This window comes from Octopus bimaculoides, chromosome 30 (genome assembly GCF_046866305.1).
Source record: "Octopus bimaculoides isolate indiv1 chromosome 30, ASM4686630v1, whole genome shotgun sequence".
Classification (NCBI taxonomy): domain Eukaryota; kingdom Metazoa; phylum Mollusca; class Cephalopoda; order Octopoda; family Octopodidae; genus Octopus; species Octopus bimaculoides.
The window spans coordinates 5,009,862-5,033,861 of record NC_142957.1 but is presented as its reverse complement, the minus strand read 5'-3'; the positions used below and the strand labels follow the sequence as shown (position 1 = coordinate 5,033,861).

Sequence of the window (24,000 nt, the reverse complement as noted above, 5' to 3'; positions counted from 1 at the left end):
GTGTGTGGTAAGTAGCTTGCTTACCAACCACATGGTTCTGGGTTCAGTCCCACTGCGTGGCACCTTGGGCAAGTGTCTTCTACTATAGCCTCGGGCCGACCAAAGCCTTGTGAGTGGATTTGGTAGACGGAAACTGAAAGAAGCCTGTCGTATATATGTATATGTATATATATATATATATATGTGTATGTGTGTGTTTGTGTGTCTGTGTTTGTCCCCCCCACCAACGCTTGACAACCAATGCTGGTGTGTTTACGTCCCCGGAACTTAGCGGTTCGGCAAAAGAGTCCGATAGAATAAGTACCAGGCTTACAAAGAATAAGTCCTGGGGTCGATTTACTCGACTAAAGGCGGTGCTCCAGCATGGCCACAGTCAAATAACTGAAACAAGTAAAAGAGTAAAAGAGTTAATATGTGCATATATGTTCACTCACACATATATACACCTCCCATACATATACATAGATACACTCATATACAAACATACATACACGTACACATACATATTATTGCATCTATGCACACGCACACTCACACACACACACACATATATGTATGTATACAAATATACTGGTATATACATTAGTATATGCACTGATTCACTGTCTAATTGTATATTTATGTCAATATTTGCTCAGCTTTTCACGTCTGACGACAAATTAGTGTTTAATATGAAATAGAACTAATTGTTTGGATAGACCCAGCACAAATGAACATATGGACCCGGGCTGGGGGCTATGAGTGTGCAAATTGTGTGTGTGTGTACGTATGTGTGTGCATGTGTATATATATATATTTACACACACACACTTTTTATTTGTATCCATCTATCTGTATGTGTGTGTATATATATATATATATATATAAACATGCACGCAAACAGCTCTCTGTTTCTCTCTCTCATATATATATATCATCATCTTCATCATCGTTTAACGTCCGCTTTCCATGCTATCTTGGGTTGGACGATTTGACTGAGGACTGGTGAAACCAGATGGCTACACCAGGCTCCAATCTGATCTAGCAGAGTTTCTACAGCTGGATGCCCTTCCTAACGCCAACCACTTCGAGAGTGTAGTGGGTGCTTTTTATGTGCCACCGGCACGAAAGCCAGTCAGGCAGTACTGGCAACGGCCATGCTCAAATTGGTGTATTTTATGTGCCACCTGCACAAGAGCCAGTCCAGGGGCACTGGCAACGATCTCGCTCGAAAGTCCTTACACATGCTGCGGGCACAAGTGCCAGAAAGGCGACGCTGGGCACAGGTGCCATCACGATTATATATATATATATATATACACATACACACATACACATACAGAGAGAGAGTGTGTGTGCAGGCATGGCTGTGTGGTAAGAAGTTTGCTTTTCAACCACATGGTCCCAGGTTCATTCCTACTGCACATCACTTTCGGCAAGTTGCCTTCTCTTATAATTCCAGGTTGGCCATATTCTTGCGAGTGGACTTGATTGATAGAAACTGAAAAATAACTCAGAACATACACCCCCACCACTATGACTTAACAACCTATGTTTGTTTGTTTATATCCCCATAACCTAGCAGTTTGGCCAAAGGAGACCAATAGTATACACACCAGGTTTAAAAATGAGTACTGGGGTAATTTTTTTCACCTACCCCTTTCAAGGTGGTGCTACAGCATGGCCACAGATTCAAACAATAAAAGAGCTGGCAGAATTATTAGAGCATCTGATAAGATGCTTAACAGCATTTCTTGTGGTTCCGAGTTCAAATCTTGACTTTCCATCCTGGTGCGGGCGTGGGTGTGTGGGTCAAGAAGCTTGGTTCCAAACTGCGGCCACGGTCCAGTGAGCAAAACAAGTCAAAAAGATGAGATACAGACATGTCTTGGGTTGTCTCTGCTTTCGAAGAACTATGAAAGAAAGGAGGAAAGACGTGGGGGGGGGGGGGCGAATCTTTCTTTGAAGCTTGGCAACATAAACCATCACCATCATCATCACTACCACCACCACCCTCATCATCATCACCATCATCACTACCACCACCACCATCACCACCACCATCATCATCACCATCACCACCATCACCACCACCAACATCACTACCACACAACCGACATCACCACCACCACCACCATCACCACCACACAACCATCATCACCATCACCATCACCATCATCATCACTACCACCACCACCCTCATCATCATCACCATCATCACTACCACCACCACCACCACCATCACCACCACCATCATCACCACCACCATCATCACCACGATCATCATCATCACCATCACCACCACCACCACCATCACCACCACCAACATCACCACCACACAACCATCATCACCATCACCACCATCGCGATCACCAGCATCATCATCATTACTGTCATCTTCATCATTGCTGTCACTGTAATTATGATGATGATGGTGATGATGATGATATGGTGAGAGGAATGGCCTATTTAAGGAAATGCGTCCTGTGTGTTTTTGTTTATCTGTGTGCGTATGCCTTTTTTCACACGTGTACGCACATGTACATACATGTGTGTGATTACGCATACTTCTACATGAAGTAAAGCGTATTTCTTGCACACGCACACACACACTCATATATATATTCACACACACACACAAATATACATACACGCACATATATACACACACACAAATATACACACACATATACATACACGCACATATATACACACACACAAATATACACGCACATATATACACACACATATATACACACACACACATATATATACACACACACACACGCGTGTACATACACTCATACATATACACATGCATACACCCATGCATACACATACCTACACGCAAGCATGCATACACAAACACATACATACATGTAAATACACATACACACATGTTTGTGTGAGTGAGTGTATACTTATCTATACTTACATATGTCTAAGTCTGTGCGTGTATATATGTATATACACAAATACACTTTGTGTATACATCCATCTCTGCCCTATTCTTTGTTTTTAGGGTGTGACTCCCTGATTCTTGATGGTCTGATGTAGAGGGTGGGGGATTCATTAGTCACTCACAAACACACCACCTTCCGCCCGCTGCACACGTCCCAAGAGGGGAAACTATATTTTTTAGGGTAGAATTTAACATCTGGCATCCTCTGAACGCCTTTTATCTATCCCTTTCTCTGTTTCTCGCTTCTTCCCACCCACCCTTTTTCTCCTTATCTAATTGTGGCGTCCTACCCCCTTTTCTAAGAAGTTTCAACACACCACACCTCTCACTTGCAGGGTCTCTGTGTGTGTGTGTATAATATATAAGTACACATACATATAGTTGTATGTACATGTATGTATATATATATATATATATATATATATATATGCATAAGTACAGGCGTGGCTGTGTGGTAAGATGCTTGCTTCCCACCCACATGGTTTTGGGTTCAGTCCCACTGCATGGTGCTTTGGGCAAAACCTTGTGAATGGATTTTGTAGGCAGAAAATTGAAGAAGCCCCTAGTGTGTAAGTGTATATATAGTATTTTTTCTTTCTTTAAATTGATTCAGCTTTAAAGCTACGGTCATGCTGGGGCACCACCGTCGGCTGTGCCACACCATTATTTGAAACCTCCTCGATATACGGCATTTGGATGAATGAAGGAGTTTGATGCTGGTAGGCTCATCTGGAACCCCTGAAAGGAGGAGATCCAGTTTTGTTTTGAAGACACCTACATCCACACCAAGCAGGTCTCTCAAGCATTTTGGAAGGATATTGAAGAACTGTAGGCCCTTGAAACTCAAGCTGTTGCAGTATCTGGTCCTATATCTTGAGGGTGATGCTGGTATATTTGGCACTATGCAGTGGTGCCCCATTTTGCTATTTGTGTAACTTTCAATGCCAAAGTTTGGTACAAGGCCTTCCAGGTTTTTCCAGTTGTATATCACTACATATATCTTCCCTGCCATCAGTCTAGGGAGAAGTGTTTATATATGTGTATATATTCATGTGTGTGCCTTTGTGTCTGTGTTTGTTCTGCATTCACTGCTTGACAACCAGTGTTGATGTGTCTATGTTGCCCGTAACTTAGCAGTTCGGCAAGAGAGACCAATAGACAAAGTACCAGGCTTAGAAAAGTTTTTTAAAAAAAAGACATACCAGGGTCAATTCATTCAACTAAAGATTCTTCAAGGTTGTGCCCCAGCATGGTCAGTCTAATATAAAAGATAAAGATTATATATATATATATATATAAATAAAGTAGTTGTATGCTGCCAACTTAACGTGACAGTCCCAATAAGGGAATATACTACTGCTATTTAGCCCTAGGAAGCTGGACTGCTTCCTGTCGGCCTTGACACATTTCCTGTGTCCTTATGTTTGCGAGGGGGAGACAAACTCCTCCACCCAGTCCAGCCAGCATTCAGGGACATGTTTCTGAGTCTTTGCTCGTCATCAGCCTGAAGTAGCACGAACAGCTGGTTGAAGGAGTCTGTTTAACACTCGCAAATATATATTATTTCAGTGAAACACATTCACTGATTACAAAAATTAGAAATAATACATTTCTAAATCTCTCAGAGAGACTTATATATATGTATATATATATATATATATATATATTGCCGTTAAATGCTTGAAATGAGGAGTAGATAAACATCTGACAACTGATGAAGGGTCCTTTCTCTGTGTTACTTGTCTTGTTTTCCATTTGTGGTTGTGAGGGTTTTGATTTGATTGCTTAAGATCCTTTCACGGCTGTAGTGCCCCAGCATGGCCACTGTCCAGTAACTGAAATAACTGAGAGAATCGAAGAATGTGATTCCAAAACAACAGTTTCTACCCAGCTGAGCGTGTGTGTGTGTTTGTGTATGCTAGTGTGTGTATGTATATACGTGTGTGTGTTGTGGCGAGAGTTATTGACACCCCTGTGGGATTGGTAGAATGGACTAGCCGAGCTTTTATTATAAAGAATAGCATATTGGTTGCGACGGGAGAACAGTCGTAGGAGTCGTTGAGAGATTGTATTTATTGGAGTAATCATGTCTAATGGAGTATTTTGAAGTTCGTTGTATGAAGACAATTGTGTCTATCTTCGCTTAGTGAAACCTTTATATCCAACGTATAGAAGGATGCAATGGTATGTGTGCATGCATGTGTTTGTGTATATCTGCATTTGTGTATGTATGTGTTTGTGTATCTATGTATTTGTGTATGCGCGTGTGTTTCCTTGAGTGTATGTCTGTGTCTGTATGCTTGTGTGCATATGTCATATGTGTGTGTTGTGGTGAGTCATTAACACCCCTCTTTGGGATTGGAAGAATGGACTAGCTGAGCTCTTATAAAGAGTAGCGTATTGGTTGAGACGCAGGAGTGGTTGAGAGTTTGTGGAAGTCGTCGAGATTGTTGAGAGTTTGTCAGGAAACCCGTCATGTATAGTGTCAATGCATGAAACTCTTGGACATTGAGTCACCCCGTTGCTTCTGCTAAATAGGGATAAAAATATAAATACAATTCTATATTTAAGAGATGAGGAATTACATGCATTAGTTACATTTGACAGATATTTATCCTCATCTTGTTTGTTGTTAACACAACGTTTCGACTGATATACCCTCCAGCCTTCATCAGGTGTCTTGGGGAAATTTCAAACCGGAGGGTATATCAGCTGAAACGTTGTGTTAACGACAAAGAAGATGAGGACAAATATCCGTCAAATGTAAATAAAAATATTAGATATACTCATATCTTGAGTTCTATTTTTCCTGTTTGCATCACCATACCCATATATATATATGACTGGCCAGTAGCGTATTTTTCTGCAATAAATGGATAATTTATCCTGATCACGCTATTTATAGCATTATGACGCGTTTGAGAAATAAATTTATTTCTGTTCTTACAATACATTTCAACGCTTCTAAAAAAGAACAAACTTTGTTTACTTTCATCGTAAATTATATATATATATAACCCTAACCCTACACTCTCTGAGTGGTTGGTGTTAGGAAGGGCATCCAGCTGTAGAAACTCTGCCAAATTTAGATCGGAGCCTGGTGTTGCCATCCGGTTTCACCAGTCCTCAGTCAAGTCGTCCAACCCATGCTAGCATGGAAAGCGGACATTAAACGATGATGATGATGATGATGATGATGATATATATGTATATATATATATATATATATATATATATATATATCATCATCATCATCATCATCGTTTAACGTCCGCTTTCCATGCTAGCATGGGTTGGACGATTTGACTGAGGACTGGTGAAACCGGATGGCAACACCAGGCTCCAGTCTGATTTGGCAGAGTTTCTACAGCTGGATGCCCTTCCTAACGCCAACCACTCAGAGAGTGTAGTGGGTGCTTTTACGTGTCACCCGCACGAAAACGGCCACGCTCGAAATGGTGTCTTTTTGAGATAAAATATCAAGGCTGTGAAGATTTTAGAATATTTATAAATAGGTCTTACAGCTGTTTCCAGGATATTTATTATATCCCTTCATCAGAGACGGTGTGAGAAAATGGTTAAGCAATAGTTAATTTAGATAAGATACGAAATAGAGAGTGAAGCAGGGATATTGCATTTGTAGATCCATTATTTAGGCTCTGTTTTTATCTTATCTAAATTAATTATTGCTTAACCATTTTCTCACACCGTCTCCGATGAAGGGATATAATAAATATCCTGGAAACAGCTGTAAGACCTTCCTTTTATAAATGTTCTAAAATCTTTCACAGCCTTGGATTTTTATCTCATTCTGAAAAAAACAATTTTTATATATACGCATGTTGATATATGACCTACGTTGGACTCCTTATTCGCATAATCACTGAACCTAGAGCTTAACTATGGTCTATCCATAGCACTTACTCAGTATTACTTGAAACCTTTGGGTCTTATTGACACCATTACCTCTCATGACCTATATATATTGTGGAGTATCGTGTCCAGTGGAGTAACTTGGAGTACGTTGTGTGAAGACAGTTGTGTCTATTCTCGTTTCGTGAAATCTTTATATCTAATGTATGGAAGGATACAAAGGTACGTGTGTATGCATGTGTTTGCGTGTATCTATGTATTTGTGTGTGTGTGTTTCCTTGAATGTATGTATGTGTGTGTATACTTGTGTGCATGTGTGTTGAGTGCATGTATGTATGTATGTATGTATGTGTGTATCTATATATAAGTGTGTGTCTATATGTATTTGTGTGTCTGTGTATTTGTGTATGTATGTGTTTGTGTATCTATGTATTTGTGTGTGTGTGTGTAAGTGTTTGCATATGGATGTTTGTGTGTGTGTATGCTTGCGTATCTGTGTTTGTGTGTGTGTGTGTGTGTGCATGTATGTATGTGTGTGTATCTATCTATTTGTGTGCGTGTATGTGTATCAATATATATGCGTGTATGTTAACACATACTTTTTAGATATGTAATACGAGCAGCACACCAGAGACGATATTAATGTGTACACTTAATTATTGAATGTGTACACTAATTAATGCACAAAAAGTTAATTGCCTGAAATAATGTAGGAATTAATAAGTTGACTGCTTACACATTTAAAACACACACACACACAAACACACTCTCTCTCACTCACACAAACACACTCTCTCTCATACTCACACATAGAAACATACTCTCACTCACACACAGAGAAACACATTCTCTCTTTCTCACACACACACAGAAACACAATCTCTCTCTCTCTCTCTCTCACACACACACAGAAGCACAACCTCTCTCTCTCACACACACGCACACATAGAAACACAACCTCTCTCTCTCTCACACTTGCACACACAGAAACACAACCTGTCCCTTTCTCTCTCTCTCACACGCACACACACACACACATACACACACACACACACACATACACACACACACACACGCGCGTACACACACAAACACACATTATCTCACACACAGACTCTCTCACTCACACACTCATACACACACACATACAAAAACACACACAGAGAAACACACTTTGTCTCTCACAAATGCACAATCTCCCTCTCACACACAGTCTCTAAACCCCCACCCCCCACCCCCCAGTGATATATATATATCCCAAGCCTGAAGCTATTCCTTACAAGTTTCACTTATTCCCCCCCCCCACCTCCCAACCCCCTATCTCTCCGTAACCACACCCTTAATCTCTCCCTAATCCCTAACACCCAACAAAGGAGTCTCCATGTGGTTATTCAAACGGTTAGAAATAACAGCCAAAACCCCACCTCAAAACTTCGTCTATCTTTACAGTCTTAAAAAAAAAGTCAGTGGTCTCATGATGCAGCAAACCCCTGGCACTCTGTCGCTTATGATGTCAAGGGTTCCAGTTGATCCGATCAACGGAACAGCCTGCTCGTTAAATTAACGTGCAAGTGGCTGAGCCCTCCACAGACACGTGTACCCTTAACGTAGTTCTCGGGGAGATTCAGCGTGACACAGAGTGTGACAAGGCTGACCCTTTGAATTACAGGCACAACAGAAACAGGAAGAAAAAGTGAGAGAAAGTTGTGGTGAAAGAGTACAGCAGGGTTCGTCACCATCCCCTGCCGGAGCCTCATGGGGCTTTAGGTGTTTTCGCTCAATAAACACTCACAACGCCCAGTCTGGGAATTGAAACCGCGATCCTACGACCGCGAGTCCGCTGCCCTATCCACTGGGCCATTGCGCCTCCACAGCAAACCCCTACATGTAGTCTTAAATAAATGCAGACATGGCTGTTTGGTCGAGAAGCTTGCTTTGAAAGCCAAGTGCCTTTGGGTTCAAATGTCTTCTACTATGGCCAGTGGAGGGGCATAGCTTAGTGGTCAGAGTGTTAGACTTGTGATTGGATTCTGTGTGTCTAACACAGGTGATTTTTAAGTGACACTGGCACCTGAAAGGCCAAGCCTGTATGTGAAAGAGAGGGAAATTCACAGCGAAAAATGTAGTTTGTCTTAGGGTTTACTCATCATCGTCATCATCAATCTGTTTTCCATGCTGGCATGGGTTTGATGGCTTGACAAGAGCTGACCACCTGGAGAACTACCCAGGCTCCAATTGTCTGTTTTGGCTTGGTTTCTGCTGTTGGATGCCCTTCCTAATGCTAAACGCTTAACAGAGTTTGCTGGGTACTTTTTACATGCCACTGGCACAGGTGTTTTTTATGTGGCACCTGCATCCGAAAGACAAGCCGTTATGTGTAAAAGATTGATTTTATTTAGCTTGACGTGTCTTGTCAAATACAAGAATAAACTGGAAGTTCACAGCAGAAAATGTAGTCTGTCTCCCACAAAATTACTAACCATCACGCCAACAACCACCTTGAATGCCTTTTTGGAGCACCATGTGTCCTAACACATGTGGGCATGCCTACAAAATCAGAAAACAACACAGCTCCTCTGACTTTTGGAAACCTTGTATGTATCTATCTATGGGTGTAGTTTTGTGTCTTATGTTTATTCTCACCACCATTGCTTGACAGCCGATGTTGGTTTCTCTAAGTACCTGTAACTTAGCAGTTCAGCAAAAGAGACTGATAGAATAAGTACTAAGCTTACAGAGAATAAGTCCTGGGGCCGCTTTCTTCAACTAAAAAAACCCTTTGAAGGTAGTGCTCCAGCATGGCTGCAGCTAAATGGCTAAAAGAAGTAAAAGAAAATATATATATACTTGTTACTCTTTTAATTGTTTCAGTCATTTGACTGTGGCCATGCTGGAGCACCGCCTTTTAGTCGAGCTAATCGACCCCAGGACTTATTCTTTGTAAGCCTAGTACTTATTCTATCGGTCTCTCTTGCCGAACCGCTAAGTTACGGGGACGTAAACACACCAGCATCGGCTGTCAAGCGATGTTGGGGCGGGGGGAGACAAACACAGACACAAAAATACATACACACATACATATATACATATACATATATACGACGGGCTTCTTTCAGTTTCCGTCGACCAAATCCACTCACAAGGCTTTGGTCGGCCCGAGGGTATAGCAGAAGACACTTGCCCAAGGTGCCACGCAGTGCGACTGAACCCGGAACCATGTGGTTGGTAAGCAAGCTACTTACCACACAACCACTCCTACGTATATATATAAAGTGGGATGGTCATAACTGGAGTACCTCAGGCTAAACAAGTAAATCCTTATGTTATGAAAGGGGAGGTGGTGCCCTTTAATGGAAGGCCCTACCCCTTCATCATCAGGAGCAGTGCTGCATTTAATCGCTTACGTTGGCCTTGCGCATAATCTGTTTCCTAATCTCTCAGAGGGATTAACAAGCAACGTAGGGACACACAACCAACAGGTGGGGTGATATGGGGGGGTCTCTAAACCCCTTTTGTTTTCCCTGCTTTCAGAAAAGGATTACCCTCATTCTTGTATTTTGTAGGGGTGGCGTGTGTGTGTGTGGGGGGGTTAGCTCCAGCTTGGCCCTGACCCAGCATATCTCTGATTAAAGGCGTTCCAGCTGTGACCACCCTGTCTTTTATTCAGACATTGTGTATCTAGGACTACATTATCTAAAGTGTCCCGTCTTATTTTTGCTGTACAACCCCAGGTCAGTCTTGATCCAGTATACCTGTGGTCAAAGATATTCTGGCTGTGACCATCCTGTCTTTTATTCAGACATTGTGTATCTAGGACTACATTATCTAATGTGTCCTTCTTTGTTATTGTTTAACTCTTGGTCAGAGACCTATGATCACAGGTCTTCCAACTGTGACCATCCTGTCTTTTATTAAGGCATAGTGTATCTAGGACTACATTTATTCCTACTTGCTCTTGTTTATCTCACCACGTCCGTCAGTCATGATTCAGCAGACATATGATCAGACAGTCCAGCCATGACCGACCTCTTTAAGGATCATATGAGTTAACGTCTTTTTTTTTTTAAATGTGAGAGTTGAGTTAGACTTGGCTGCTATTTCTAGCACTTCTAGCAACCACCAGGGTGGCCTGGGTACTTTTTACGTGGTACCAGCACCAGTGAAGTCTGTTTTCACACACATACACACGCATAGATATATATCTTTTATCTTTTACTTGTTTCAGCCAAACTGGCTATGATGGGGCACTTTTATTCAAATAAATCAACCCCAGTTGTTATTTTTTTTAAGCCTAGTACATATTCTATCAATCTCTTTTGTTGAACTGCTAAGTTATGGGGATGTGAACACATCAGCACCTGATGTCAAGTGGTGGTGGAGGACCAACACAGACACAAAGACACACAAATATATACATACATGACGGGCTTCAGACCGCATTCAACGCTGTATTTGTAATGCTACAGGTCCTGATCTATTTTCTAAATTAGATTTACTCTCTCATCATTCTTGTCTCTTTTCTATAAGTATTTTCGTGGACATTGTTCAACTGAGCTCTCTTCTCTGGTTCCTCCTTTAAGAACTTATCAGCAATCAACTAGACTTGCATCCAGTTCTCATCAGTATATTTTGTGCAACCTCCTAAGTGTCGTAAAGCACTTTACAATACCAGTTTCTTCCCTCGCACCTCTGAACTTTGGAATTCCCTTCCACAGTCTGGTTTTCCTCTTCAATATGACCTCCAATCTTTTAAGCCTAATATACATCATCACCTTTTGTCTTCTGTCTAGTATCCATTTTATTCTAGTAGCTCCTACATTTTCAGTGGTCCAAGATCCTTGTAACAAGCAAATGCTTAACAAAAAAAAAATACCCAGCCAAAATATTGTTTGATGTTCAACCTACCCAGATTTGGCCTCTCACACCTACTCTACAATGTCATTCTAAAAATAAACAATCACATCATTGAAATCTCAAAGCTATGAGATAATGCATGATTAATTCAAAACAAGGCCAGATCCAGCCTCTCACACCTACCCTATAATGTCATTCTAAAAATAAACAATTGCATCATTGAAATCTCAAAGCTATGAGATAATGCATGATTCATTCAAAATAATATGAATAAATAAGGATTAAATTTGAGAAACTAATCTGAATGTTAAAGGATTAAGCCGAACACGTATTAAATCTACTTAACCCTTTAACATTCAGATTATTCTATCAAATGTAACACTTATTTATCCACATTTATCCACAGGTGTGGATGTGTGGTAAGGAGCTTGCTTCCCAATGGTATCTCATTTTTTCTACATCATTCAACTTTATAATGATTTCATTATTTTCATTAATTTTTTAAAGTTTGAATCGAAACAGCTGTCAGAGATTACGTCTACTTTTGTAATTAATAAATATAATTATTAATTGATTATCTCTATTTTGTTATTTTTTTAAAATAAATATAAATCTTGGTTTATTTAATTACCTAATTTTGAATATTAAATCTAATATTCAAAATACATAATAGGTAAGAAACCAGTAAATCTATTGGATATTATTATCCCTTAATGAGGCTTGTTTAACATCTAATTGAACTTATATACATACATACATAAATACATATATATATACATATTTATTTATTTATTTATTTGCGAATATGTGTGTATATATATTTGTGAATGTGTGTATATATATATATATATATATATATATATATATATATATATAGGTGCAAGCATGATTGTGTGGTAAGTAGCTTGCTTACCAACCACATGGTTGCAGGTTCAGTCCCACTGAGTGACACCTTGGATAAGTGTTTTCTACTAGAGCCCCAGGCTGACCAAAGCCTTCTGAGTGGATTTGGTAGACGGAAACTGAAAGAAGCCCATCATATATATCTATATATTGTAAATGTATGTGTGTATATATATATATTGTGAATGTGTGTATGTATGTGTATATATATATATATTTATGAATGTGTGTGAATGTATATATGTGTGAGTGTGTATATATATATATATATATATATATATATATATATATATATATATATATATATTTGTGCATGTGTATATGCAAGTGTGTCTATATATCTCTATGTATGTATGCATCTCATTTTCTCCTTTACCTCTTCTGTGTGTGTGTGTGTATGCACGCACAAATGCATATTTATATCTATTTATCAACACACACACACGGACGTACTCTGTCACGCATATCTTATATCTATATGTCTCTCTTATAAATATTTCAGGTCGGTTCGACCTAAAGGAGGAGACCGTTGAAGATCTGCTGTCCACTGCCTGTCTGCTTCAACTGTCCGAGGTGGTGGAGGCCTGCTGTAACTTCCTCATGAAACAACTCCATCCATCCAACTGTATTGGGATCCGACAATTTGCTGATGCTCAGGGATGTATCGACCTGTACAAGGCCGCCAACAATTACGTTATGGTCAGTGTCTGTCTCTTTATCACAACCTCTACCAACTGTCCCTTTGTCTGTTTGTCTCTCTCTCTCTCTCTCACCTATCTACCATTATCTATCTATCTATCTCTCTCTCTATCTATCTATCTATCTAACACTGTTTGTCTGTCTCTCTCTTGTCTCTTTCTCTCGCTCTTGTCTTTTTCTCTTACTTATGTCTCTCTCTCATCTCACTCTCTCTCTCTCTCTCTCTCATCTCTCTCCCATCTCGCTCTCTCTCTCTCTCTCTCTCTCTCATCTCGCTCTCTCTCTCACACATCTCTCTCTCTCTCTCATCTCGCTCTCTCTCATCTCGCTCTCTCTCTCTCTCTCTCTCTCTCTCTCCCATCTCGCTCTCTCTCTCATCTCGCTCTCTCTCTCTCATCTCGCTCTCTCTCTCTCTCTCGCTCTCTCTCTCTCTCTTGCTCTCTCTCTCACATCTCGCTCTCTTTCTCTCTCTCTCCCATCTCACTCTCTCTCTCTCCCATCTCACTCTCTCTCTCTCTCTCTCTCTCTCTCTCCCATCTTGCTCTCTCTCTCTCCCATCTCGCTCTCTCTCTCTCTCATCTCTCTCTTTCTCTCTCTCTCTCCCATCTCGCTCTCTCTCTTTCTCTCCCATCTCTCTCTCTCTCATCACTCTTTTTCTCATCTCTCTCTTTCTCTCTCTCCCTCCCAGCTGTGACAGGATTAGTACCTACCCTTCTATATTCCTCACTCTCTTCCTGTCTCTCTAAAAGTCTGCTTCTCCTCCCTCTCCTCTTCCCCTCTCCCTTCCTCCCTCGCTCTCTCTCTCTCGGTACATATATCCACCACTCCACCTAGCTTTATCTTCACCACCACCACCACCACCATCATCATCATTTAACATCCACTTTTCTATACCTGCATGGAAAAGTAGATGATGATGATGATGATGAAATTTACCTGTATCTGCATCTCAGTCACTCTCTCCTTCTTTCTTTCTCTGGTCTTTGTGTTATTTACAGTCAGTACATCTCTCTCTGGAATAGATACTTCTCTGTGGTCTATGTACATTGATTAGCACCTTCCTTACACATTTAATAACTTGGATGTCTTGAGATGAATTTTGGTAATGAAATCATTTTTTTTTTTTCTGAAACCACCTCACATGCATAACATGGTATCGAAAAATTCCTGGACTACTTATGTTTAATATAGTTCTATATTTAAGAGATGAGGAATTATGTACATTATTTACATTTGATGGATATTTGTCCTCATCTTGTTTGTTGTTAACACAGCGTTTCGGCTGATATACCCTCCAGCCTTCATCAGGTGTCTTGGGGAAATTTCAAACCTGTGTTCTCAGTCCTAAGGTATTTTTCGATGTAAAAAGCACCCACTACACTCTCGGAGTGGTTGGCATTAGGAAGGGCATCCAGCTGTAGAAACTCTGCCAGGTTAGATTGGAGTTTGGTGTAGCCATCTGGTTCGCCAGTCCCCAGTCAAATCGTCCAACCCATGCTAGCATGAAAAGCGGACGTTAAATGACGACGACGATGATGATGATTCGGGTCACTGTCTGGAATTGAACTCGGAATCTTGGGGTTAGTAGACCGCGCTCTTAACCACTACGCCATAATAATAATAACAACAAACAAGATGAGGACAAATATCCGTCAAATGTAAATAATGTATCTTCCAGGGATGTATCTTCCCGTGCCACAAGAAATATTGCGTATGACCCATTGCCTCATCGTCGTAAGCTTACCGAAGCATGCTCAATATCTCTGTAGCAGACTTGCCAAGTTGAACACAAAATTTCATATGTTAAATTCAAATTACGACAAACGTAAATAAACAAACAAAGTTTGCTTTTTAGAAGCGTTGAGATGTCTTTTAGAAAGTTAAAGAAGTGATTTTAAATTCTCAATCGCAGAATAATGCTAATAATATAGCCTGAACAGGATAAACTACCCCTATTTTGAAGAGAAAAGTGTAGGTGGCTAGCTGTGGACTCGAACTCACATCCCCGTGATTACATGTCACGATGCTTTGAACGATTAAGCTAAACTACCCACTACAAATTCCTCTGCAAATTAAGATACATAAATCTCGCTTTATGAGACGCTCTCATACGTTAAATTCAAATTACGACAAACGTAAATAAACAAACGAAGTTTGCTTTTTAGAAGCGTTGAGATGTCTTTTAGAAAGTTAAAGAAATGATTTTTTTGTTCTTGCTCATGACAAAAATCGCAGACTACAGCAGACATGTGACCACAAAAACAATTTGCGAAGGAAGCACAGTAATGTCACTCAGCACACAGCCTCAATGTAGGTCACTGCTAGATGATCTCACCGTGCACGCAACCATGTGCTGCCATCTGTTGGTGTGCTGCAGAACTAGTCCGGGAACTTTTTGATACCGCCTTGTGTATTTACAATGTGAAGGCCTGAGTAATTTGGTAGGGGGCAGTTTAAGGGGGCCACTGGGTTAGGGTGCGTGTTGCCAAGGCTCTCTTTGAATGGTTTCATAGATATGTGTGTCTCTGTGGTGGGGTGTTGTGGTTAATGGTGCTTCCAGCCGTGACCATCCTGCCTTTTATTCAGGCATAGTATGTCTAGGACTATATTACCTAATGTGTCCTTCCTTGTTTTGTTTTTAACCTCAAGCTAGTTCTGATCCAGTGGACCTATGATTAAAAGCGCTACAGCCATGACCATCCTGTCTTTTATTCAGACATAGTGCACCTAGGACTATATTATCTAATGTGTCCTATGTATTTAGCCCCAGGTTAGTCTTGATCCAGAAGACCTATGATCAAACATGTTCTGTGATCATTCAAACATATTCTGTGATCATTCAAACATATTCTGTGATCATTCTGTCTTTTATACAGACAGTTTATCTAGGACTACATTATTTAAAGTATCCTTCCTAGTCCCTATCATCAAAAGCTTTCCAAATGTGACCATCCTGTTTTTTATTCAGACATAGTGTATCTAGGACTAAATGTGTCATTCTTTGTTGGTAGCATTTTTTTTTTAGCCCCAGATCATTCCTGATCCAGTAGACCTATGATTAATCAGACAATCTAGTTGTGAGCATCCTGCCTATTATTCATGCATAGTATATCTAGAATTACCTCATCCAGTGTGTTCTTCCATGCTTAAGATGATAGGGTGTGATTTTCAGAAGATTCGACTGTCATGTCTAGGATTTCCTGCAACCATGACTGTGTGTATGTGCGTAGGACCGTGTACATGCTTGTGTGTGTGTGTGTGTGCACATGTGTGTTTGTGCATGTGTGTTTTTTTGCATCTGCGTATGTGTGTGTGAGTAGAGGCACAATGGCCCAGTGGTTAGGGCAGCGGACTCGCGGTCATAGGATCACAGTTTCGATTCCCAGACCGGGCGTTGTGAGTGTTTATTGAGCGAAAACACCTAAAGCTCCACGAGGCTCCGGCAGGGGATGGTGGCGAACCCTGCTGTACTCTTTCACCACAACTTTCTCTCACTCTTACTTCCTATTTCTGTTGTGCCTGTAATTCAAAGGGCCAGCCTTGTCACACTGTGTGTCACGCTGAATATCCCCGAGAACTACGTTAAGGGTACACGTGTCTGTGGAGTGCTCAGCCACTTGCACGTTAATTTCACGAGCAGGCTGTTCCGTTGATCGGATCAACTGGAACCCTCGACGTGGTAAGCGACGGAGTGCCAACAACAACATACATAAATGTGTGTGTGTGTTTGTGCCTGCATATCCCTAGGTGTGTTGACAGTCTGTAGGTTTGTGTCTGTGTGTGTGTGTGTCTATAAGTGTCTGTATGTTGTGTGTGTGTGTGTGTGTGTGTGTGTGTGTATGTGTGTGTGTGACATTGAGATATGGTGGTGATGGAGTATGAGAGAAGGAAGACAGAATATTGTGTCTTTGATGAGCACACATATATATATATATATATATGTATATGTATATATATATATATATATATATATATATATCAATTGGTGTGTGTGTGATGTTGTAAGGGGGGCGGTGTTATTATAGTGGTTGTGGTGGTGGAGTGGGTGTGATGTTGAGGCGGGGGGGGGATTATAGTGGTTGTGGTGTGGGTGTGGGTGAGAGAGAGGGCGAGAAGGTGTTAGACAAATGTTGTATGTTTTTGTATGTGTTGGATGAGTGTGTTTTGCAGGTGATTGTGTATGTGTGTGTGTGTGTGTGTGTGTGATATTGAGATGGCTGGAATAGTGGTGGAGGTGGTGGTTGTAACATGCTAGACAGAGGGAAGGGAGACAAATGTGTGTGTGTGTGTGTGTGTGTGTACGCGCTGCGTTAGTACTTTGTAGGTTGTGTATGTGTGAGATATTGAGAGAAGGATGATGGTGGTGGGGTGTAAGACATGCTAGACAATGGTATTTCAGTGTGTGGATGTGTTTGAACCTGTGTGTGTGTATGTGTGCGTATGTGGATGTTTTAAGCCTCTGTGTGTGTGTGTGTGTGTGTGTGTGTTTGAGCCTCTGTGTGTCTGACATTGAGACGTGGTGGTGATGGAGTGTGAGAGAAAGACAATACTATTGTATATCTGTGTGTGTGTTTGATGAGTCTATATATATATATATATATATATATATATATATATATATATATATATATATAGGTGTGTGTGTGTGGATGTTTGTATGTGCATGGATGTGTGGATGTGTATTTGTGTTTGTGTGGATGTGTGTGTGTGTGTCTGTTTGAGTCTGTATGTCTGTAGATGCGTGTGTGTGTGTTTAAGCCTGTGTGTCTCTGTGTATGTGTCTGTAGGTGTGTACTTGTAGGTTGTGTGTGTGTGTGATGTTGAGACAAGGGTGGTGGCAATGGTAAGGGCTGCAGCAGCGGCAGTGGTGGAGTGTGATACAGGGAGAGACAAGACAATACTGTTGTTGTTGCTGCTGTAGTGTGTCTGTCTGTTTGTCTGACTCATCACTGTGGAATGTTGTGTGATTCTTCATGTGGATTCACAATAGACATTGTTGTGTGATGGTGGTGGTGGTGGTGGTGTTAGTGGTGTGCTAATGGCAGTGGTGGTGGTGGTGATTATAGTTATTGGCATGCCAATACCAGTGTTGGTGGTGGTGGTGGCGGTAATGAAGGTGATGATTGTTGGTGTAGTGGTGGTGGTAGCAGTAATGAAGGTGATGATTGTTGGTGTAGTGGTAGTGGTGGTGGTGGTGGCAGTAATGAAGGTGATGATTGTTGGTGTAGTGGTGGTGGTGGTGGCTGTTGCTGTTTCTGGGGTAGTAGTAATGGTAGTGATTGCTGTTGTTGTTGTGGTAGCGGTGATGCAGTTACAGTGTGTAGTGGTGGTGATTGCTGGTATGGTGATTGCGGTTTGTGTGGTAGTACAGATGATGAGGAGGTGAGAATTAGAAGTGGTGTTTATGGGGATTGTTGTTGCGGAGGTGGTAGTGGCGATGTGGTTGCGGTTTGTGCAGTAGTACAGGTGGTGAGGTGAGAATCGGTAGTGGTTGCCATGGAGGTAGTGGTTTTAATAGTGATTGTTGTTGTTGTTGGCAATGTAGTTCGGGTGGTGATTGCAGTTTGTGTGCTGGTGGTAGTGGTGGTGAAGAGATGAGAGACGGTAGTAATTATTGGTGAGGTTGTGAGGTTGGTATAGTATTTGTGAGTGGTGGGCAGATTAGAGGAACATGGTAGTTGTGGTGGTGGTGGTGGTCTTGTGTTTGTGTTGTGGTAGTGGTTGTTGTGGTAGTATGATGGTTTGTATTTGTTGTGGTGATGGTTGTGCTTCATTGAATACACGTTGTTTGTGTTGTGGTGGTCAGGGCCATCTTAAAACATGAACATACCAGGCAGTTGCCCAGGGGGCCTCCCTAGTCTCGGGGCGCCAATTCTGATCTATAGGCACATGCGTGGCTGTGTGGTGGGAAGCTTGCTTCCGAACCCCATGGTTCCGGTTTCAGTCCCACTGCGTGGCACCTTGGGCAATACTATAGCCTCGGGTTGTGAGTGGATTTGGTAGAAGGAAACTGAAAGAAGCCTGTCGTATATGTGTGTGTGTCTTCGTGTTTGCACCCCACCCCCCAACCACCACCACCACCTCTTGACCACCAGTGTTGGTGTGTTTGCATCCCTGTAACCTAGCAGTTTGGCAAAAGAGACTGATAGAGTAAGTACCATATATATATATATATATATATATATATATATATATATATATTGGAAGGTTTGGAGGTGATGTACAGGAATTATAGAAAAAAATTAAGGTACTCAGAAATCTGGATGGTTGTACATTTACAGATTTTTATTAATGTCACATGTTTTATAAATCATATAAAGCGCTTTTCACCTAGTCTTGTAGGATTTTCAAATTTTTGATTTCACCTTGCGATATATAGTTTTATTGAGTGTGTAGGGGTGGAGAGAGATATATATAGGATAGTAAGAGAGGGTGAGGAATGGAGGGAAAAGTGAGAGAGAGAGTGTGTGTGTGTGCCTGTGTATCTGAAAGGCGTGTCAATGGGAAAGAGAAAAGAAGAAATTGGTGGTGGTGGAAAGTAAGCTGGACCCTGGGGTGGCTGGGTGCTGGAGGTATCTTTTACCTTTTGCTTGTTTCACTCATTTGACTGTGGCCATGCTGGGGCACCATCTTGAAGGGTTTTTAGTTGACTGTATAGCCCCCTGTACTTAATTCTTATAAGCCTAGTAACTTATTCTATCGGTTGTCAAGCACTGGTGAGACACACACACACACACACACACACGTATGATGGTCTTCTTTCATTTTCCATCTACCAAATTTACTCGCAAGGCTTTGGTCAGCCCTAGGCTATAGTAGAAGACACTTGCCCAAGCTGCCATGCAATGGGACTGAACCTGGGACCTTGTGGTAGGGAAGAAAACTTCTTAGCCATGCCTGTGCTTGTATGCTCCTTTTCTTTTATTGTTTTACTGGAGGTGTTTCATTTTTGTTTTCTTTTTTCCCTTTAATTTCTTAAATCCAAGCACTGCTGTCACCCCCTTCCCCCCACTGCCATTCAATCAACACCACCACCACCACTGCCACCCTCTTCTTTACTCTCCCCACTACCACTTTCCCCACTTTTCTTCCTTTCCTACTTTGTCATCTCCACCCCACCCACTCTCTCTTTTTTTTTCTCCAACCACCACCACTGTCGCCTCCACCACTTTTGACGTTTCAAATTATTGTCCTCTTGTAAGTTTCGCAAATTAATTTAATTAAATAATTATAGAATTATCACCCCCCCCCCCCACACACACACCACTCTCTCCCTACCCTGCACACTCACTAGAACCCAGCCTGTCAATGAGATGACACCACCACTATCGCCACCATTCTTCCTTTTTTACCTCTCCATATCTGTTTTGTCCCCTGTTCTGCTTAACCTGACTAAGTCTATTGTCCCCATCCCCCCCCCCCCCCGGTCTCTTTCCCACCTCTCACTATCTCTGGTGGGTGGTGGTGGTGGTGGTGGTGGTGGTATTGACACCAGTCAACTCATCCTGCCCCTCCCCACTTTTCCCTATTTCCTTCTTCCACCACCACTATCATCATCATTATTGTCATCAACAGCAACATTGTCACCACTACCACCACCACCTACGGATACCATCACCACAACCACCACCACCACCCACGGATACCATCACCACAACCACCACCACCACCCACGGATACCATCACCACAACCATCCTTGTAAACTTCCCTCACCTCTTCCTCCTCCTGTTGGCCTGTACACCCCAACAGACTCTCAACTCCCATTTAGTAATAAACTCAAAAGTTTCCATTAGCTTGTGTTATGTCTATGTATCTATGAAAATGAAAGCAGGGACACTAAAATGCATTGTCCGTGCCTGCAACACCATGTCAGTATGAGTGTGTTGAAAACATTATGATATCTGTTTGGCAGCTGATGATGGCACTATGTTTGTGGTACTTGTTATCTGTGAATGTTTTGTATCTTTTGTTCTCATCATTCTAAGTTGTCCTTCATTGTTGTAGGGTTGACCTTATTGAATTATTCTTTGTTTCTTGGTTTTATGGTGCTTTTGTTGCAAATTTTATACCATACATTGATTGTCCTTCATAGGGTATCTACTGGTGTGTCTGTCTGTCTATCTGTCTTCTATATCTATCTGCCTATCTATCTTCCATCTCTCTCTCGCACTCTCTTTCTCTCTCTCTCTCTTTCTCTCTCTCTCTCTCTCTCTCACTCTATCTTCCATCTGTCTCTCTTCATAACTATCTATCTTCCGTCTGTCTGTCTGTCTGTCTGTCTATCTTCCATCTTTGTCTGTCTATCTATCTATCTATCTTCCATCTCTTTCTCTCTCTCTCTCTCTCCCTATCCATCTCTCTTCTGTCTCTGTCTCTTTCCCTGTCTATCTATCTTCCGTCTCTCTCTCTCTCTCCCCCATCTATCTTCCATCTCTGTCTTTCTCCATAACTAAGTATCTTCCGTCTCTCTCTCTCTCTCCCAATCCATTTATCTTCTGACTCTCTCTCTCTCTCTCTCCCAATCTATCTTCCATCTATCTATCTATCTCTTCTATATCTCTCTATACACACATACATACATCCATGCCTGCATGTATAGCTATAGTAGAAGTCACTTGTTCAGCAGGTATTGCTGTGTGGTTAAGAAGCTTGCTTTTGCTTCCCAAACACATGGCTCTGGGTTCACTCCCACTGCGTGGCACCTTGGGCAAGTGTCTTCTATTAAAACCCTGGGCAAACTGTAGCGTTGTGAGTAGATTTGGGAAACAAAAACTGAAAGAAGCCCATCTGGTGTGTGTGTGTTTGTCTCCCAGCACTGCTTGACAACTGGTGTTGGTTTGTTTATGTCTCCGTAACTTAGTCATTTGGCAATAGAGACCGATAGAAAAACTGACCCCAGAACTTTTCTTTTTAAGCCTGTTGCCTATTCTGTCAGTGTCTATTGCCAAACCGCTAAGTTACCAGGTGTAAACAAACCAACACTGGCTGTCAAGTGGTGCTGGAGGACACACAAACACACATACATGACAGGCTTCTTTCAGTTTCCATCTACCAAACCCACTCACAAGGCTTCAGTTGGCTCAAGGTTATAGTAGAAATTACTTGCCTGAGGTGTTACGCAGTGGGACTGAACCTTGAACAATGTGGTTGTGAAAGAAGCTTCTTACCGCACAGCCATGCCTGCACACACACACACAGATATATATATATATATATATATATATATATATATATGTACACACACAGCCATACATACACATAAAGTCACAAATGAGAGAAATAGTTTCATGAAATTTTATTTAACTGTAAGAAAATTCTAATTTCACAACAAATTGTTTTGTAACTTAAAAACATCTAAATAATTCACATTATTATATTTAATAATAAAAAAATTACTTACATGTACATATGTATGTATATGTATGTGTGTGTATGCATGTGTGTCCATGTGTATGTATATATATATATATATATGTGTGTGTGTATGTATATATGTGTATGCATATTTATGTATATATATGTATATTTATATGTACGTATTTATGTGTATGTATGTATGTATATGCATGCATATATGTATATGCATGTATAGGGAGAATTCACAAAAAAAAACAAAAGACGAAGACAGGACGCGTAGAAAACAAATAGATGTGTTAGTATAACGCTCGGGAATTGAAAAAGTCTTTAACGTTTCGAGCCTACGCTCTCTCACAGAAAGAAACAAGGAGAGAAACAAATTTATGCATACATAGATGTATACTTAGATGTATTTATGTATGTATGTGTGTGTATATATATATATATATATATATATATATATATATATGTATGTATGTATACATAGATGCATTTATGTATATATATGTATGTATACATAGATGCATTTATGTATATATATGTATGTATACATAGATGCATTTATATATATATATATATATATATATATATATATATATATATATGAGTATGTATATTTATTGTATTGCTTTGCAGGTGTAGTATTTGAAAACAAGTGTAATAGGATTTTAGCCCTTTTAATGACAGGCCACTTGGGATCATTCTTGATAATAAAAGCAGTCAGGTTTAGATTACAATTTAGATAGAAAATGTCTAAAATAGATGCAGGCAACATAAATGTATGGTTAGAGAGATTGCTTTGCAACCGTGTAGAATAACAAAAATTGGCAGGTCAGCTTATAATATAGACATATAGTAACTGTATAATAATCTAGGTAAGTTATAAGTGTTTCTCCTAAAAGAGTCTCAAAGGTTCTCGAATGTACCTTACATATAATATTGTGGCTGTGTGGTAAGAAGCTTGCTTCCCAATCACATGGTTAAAGTTCAGTCCCACTGCATGGCACCTTAGGCAATTTTCTTCTACTGTCGTTTCGGGCCAACCAAAGCCTTGTGAGTGGGTTTAGTGGATGGAAATTGAAAGAAGCCTGTTGTGTGTGTGTGTGTCTTTGTGTCTGTTTGTGCCATCCCACCACCACCACCATCGCTTGACAACCGATGTTGGTGTGTTTACGTCCCTGTAACTTAGTGGTTCAGCAAAATAGGCTGATAGAATAAGTATTGGGCTTACGAAGAATAAGTTCTGGGGTCGAATTTCTTTGACTAAAAATCCCTTTAAAGTGGTGCTCTAGCTTGGCCATAGTCAAATGACTGAAAGAAGTAAAAGAATATATATATATATATATATATATATATATATATATATATATAT

General features: G+C 40.7%; 1 protein-coding gene across 1 annotated transcript in view; it reads left to right on the top strand.

The window, feature by feature from the left end:
• LOC106872640 (kelch-like protein 5) overlaps nt 1-24,000 on the top strand; it is a 47,414-nt gene that overhangs the window by 6,900 nt on the left and 16,514 nt on the right. Inside the window, exon 2 of the mRNA XM_089346205.1 lies at nt 13,074-13,270. Coding sequence (XP_089202331.1) covers nt 13,172-13,270 — 99 coding nt within the window. The 5' untranslated portion in view covers nt 13,074-13,171. The remainder of the gene's footprint in view (nt 1-13,073; nt 13,271-24,000) is intronic.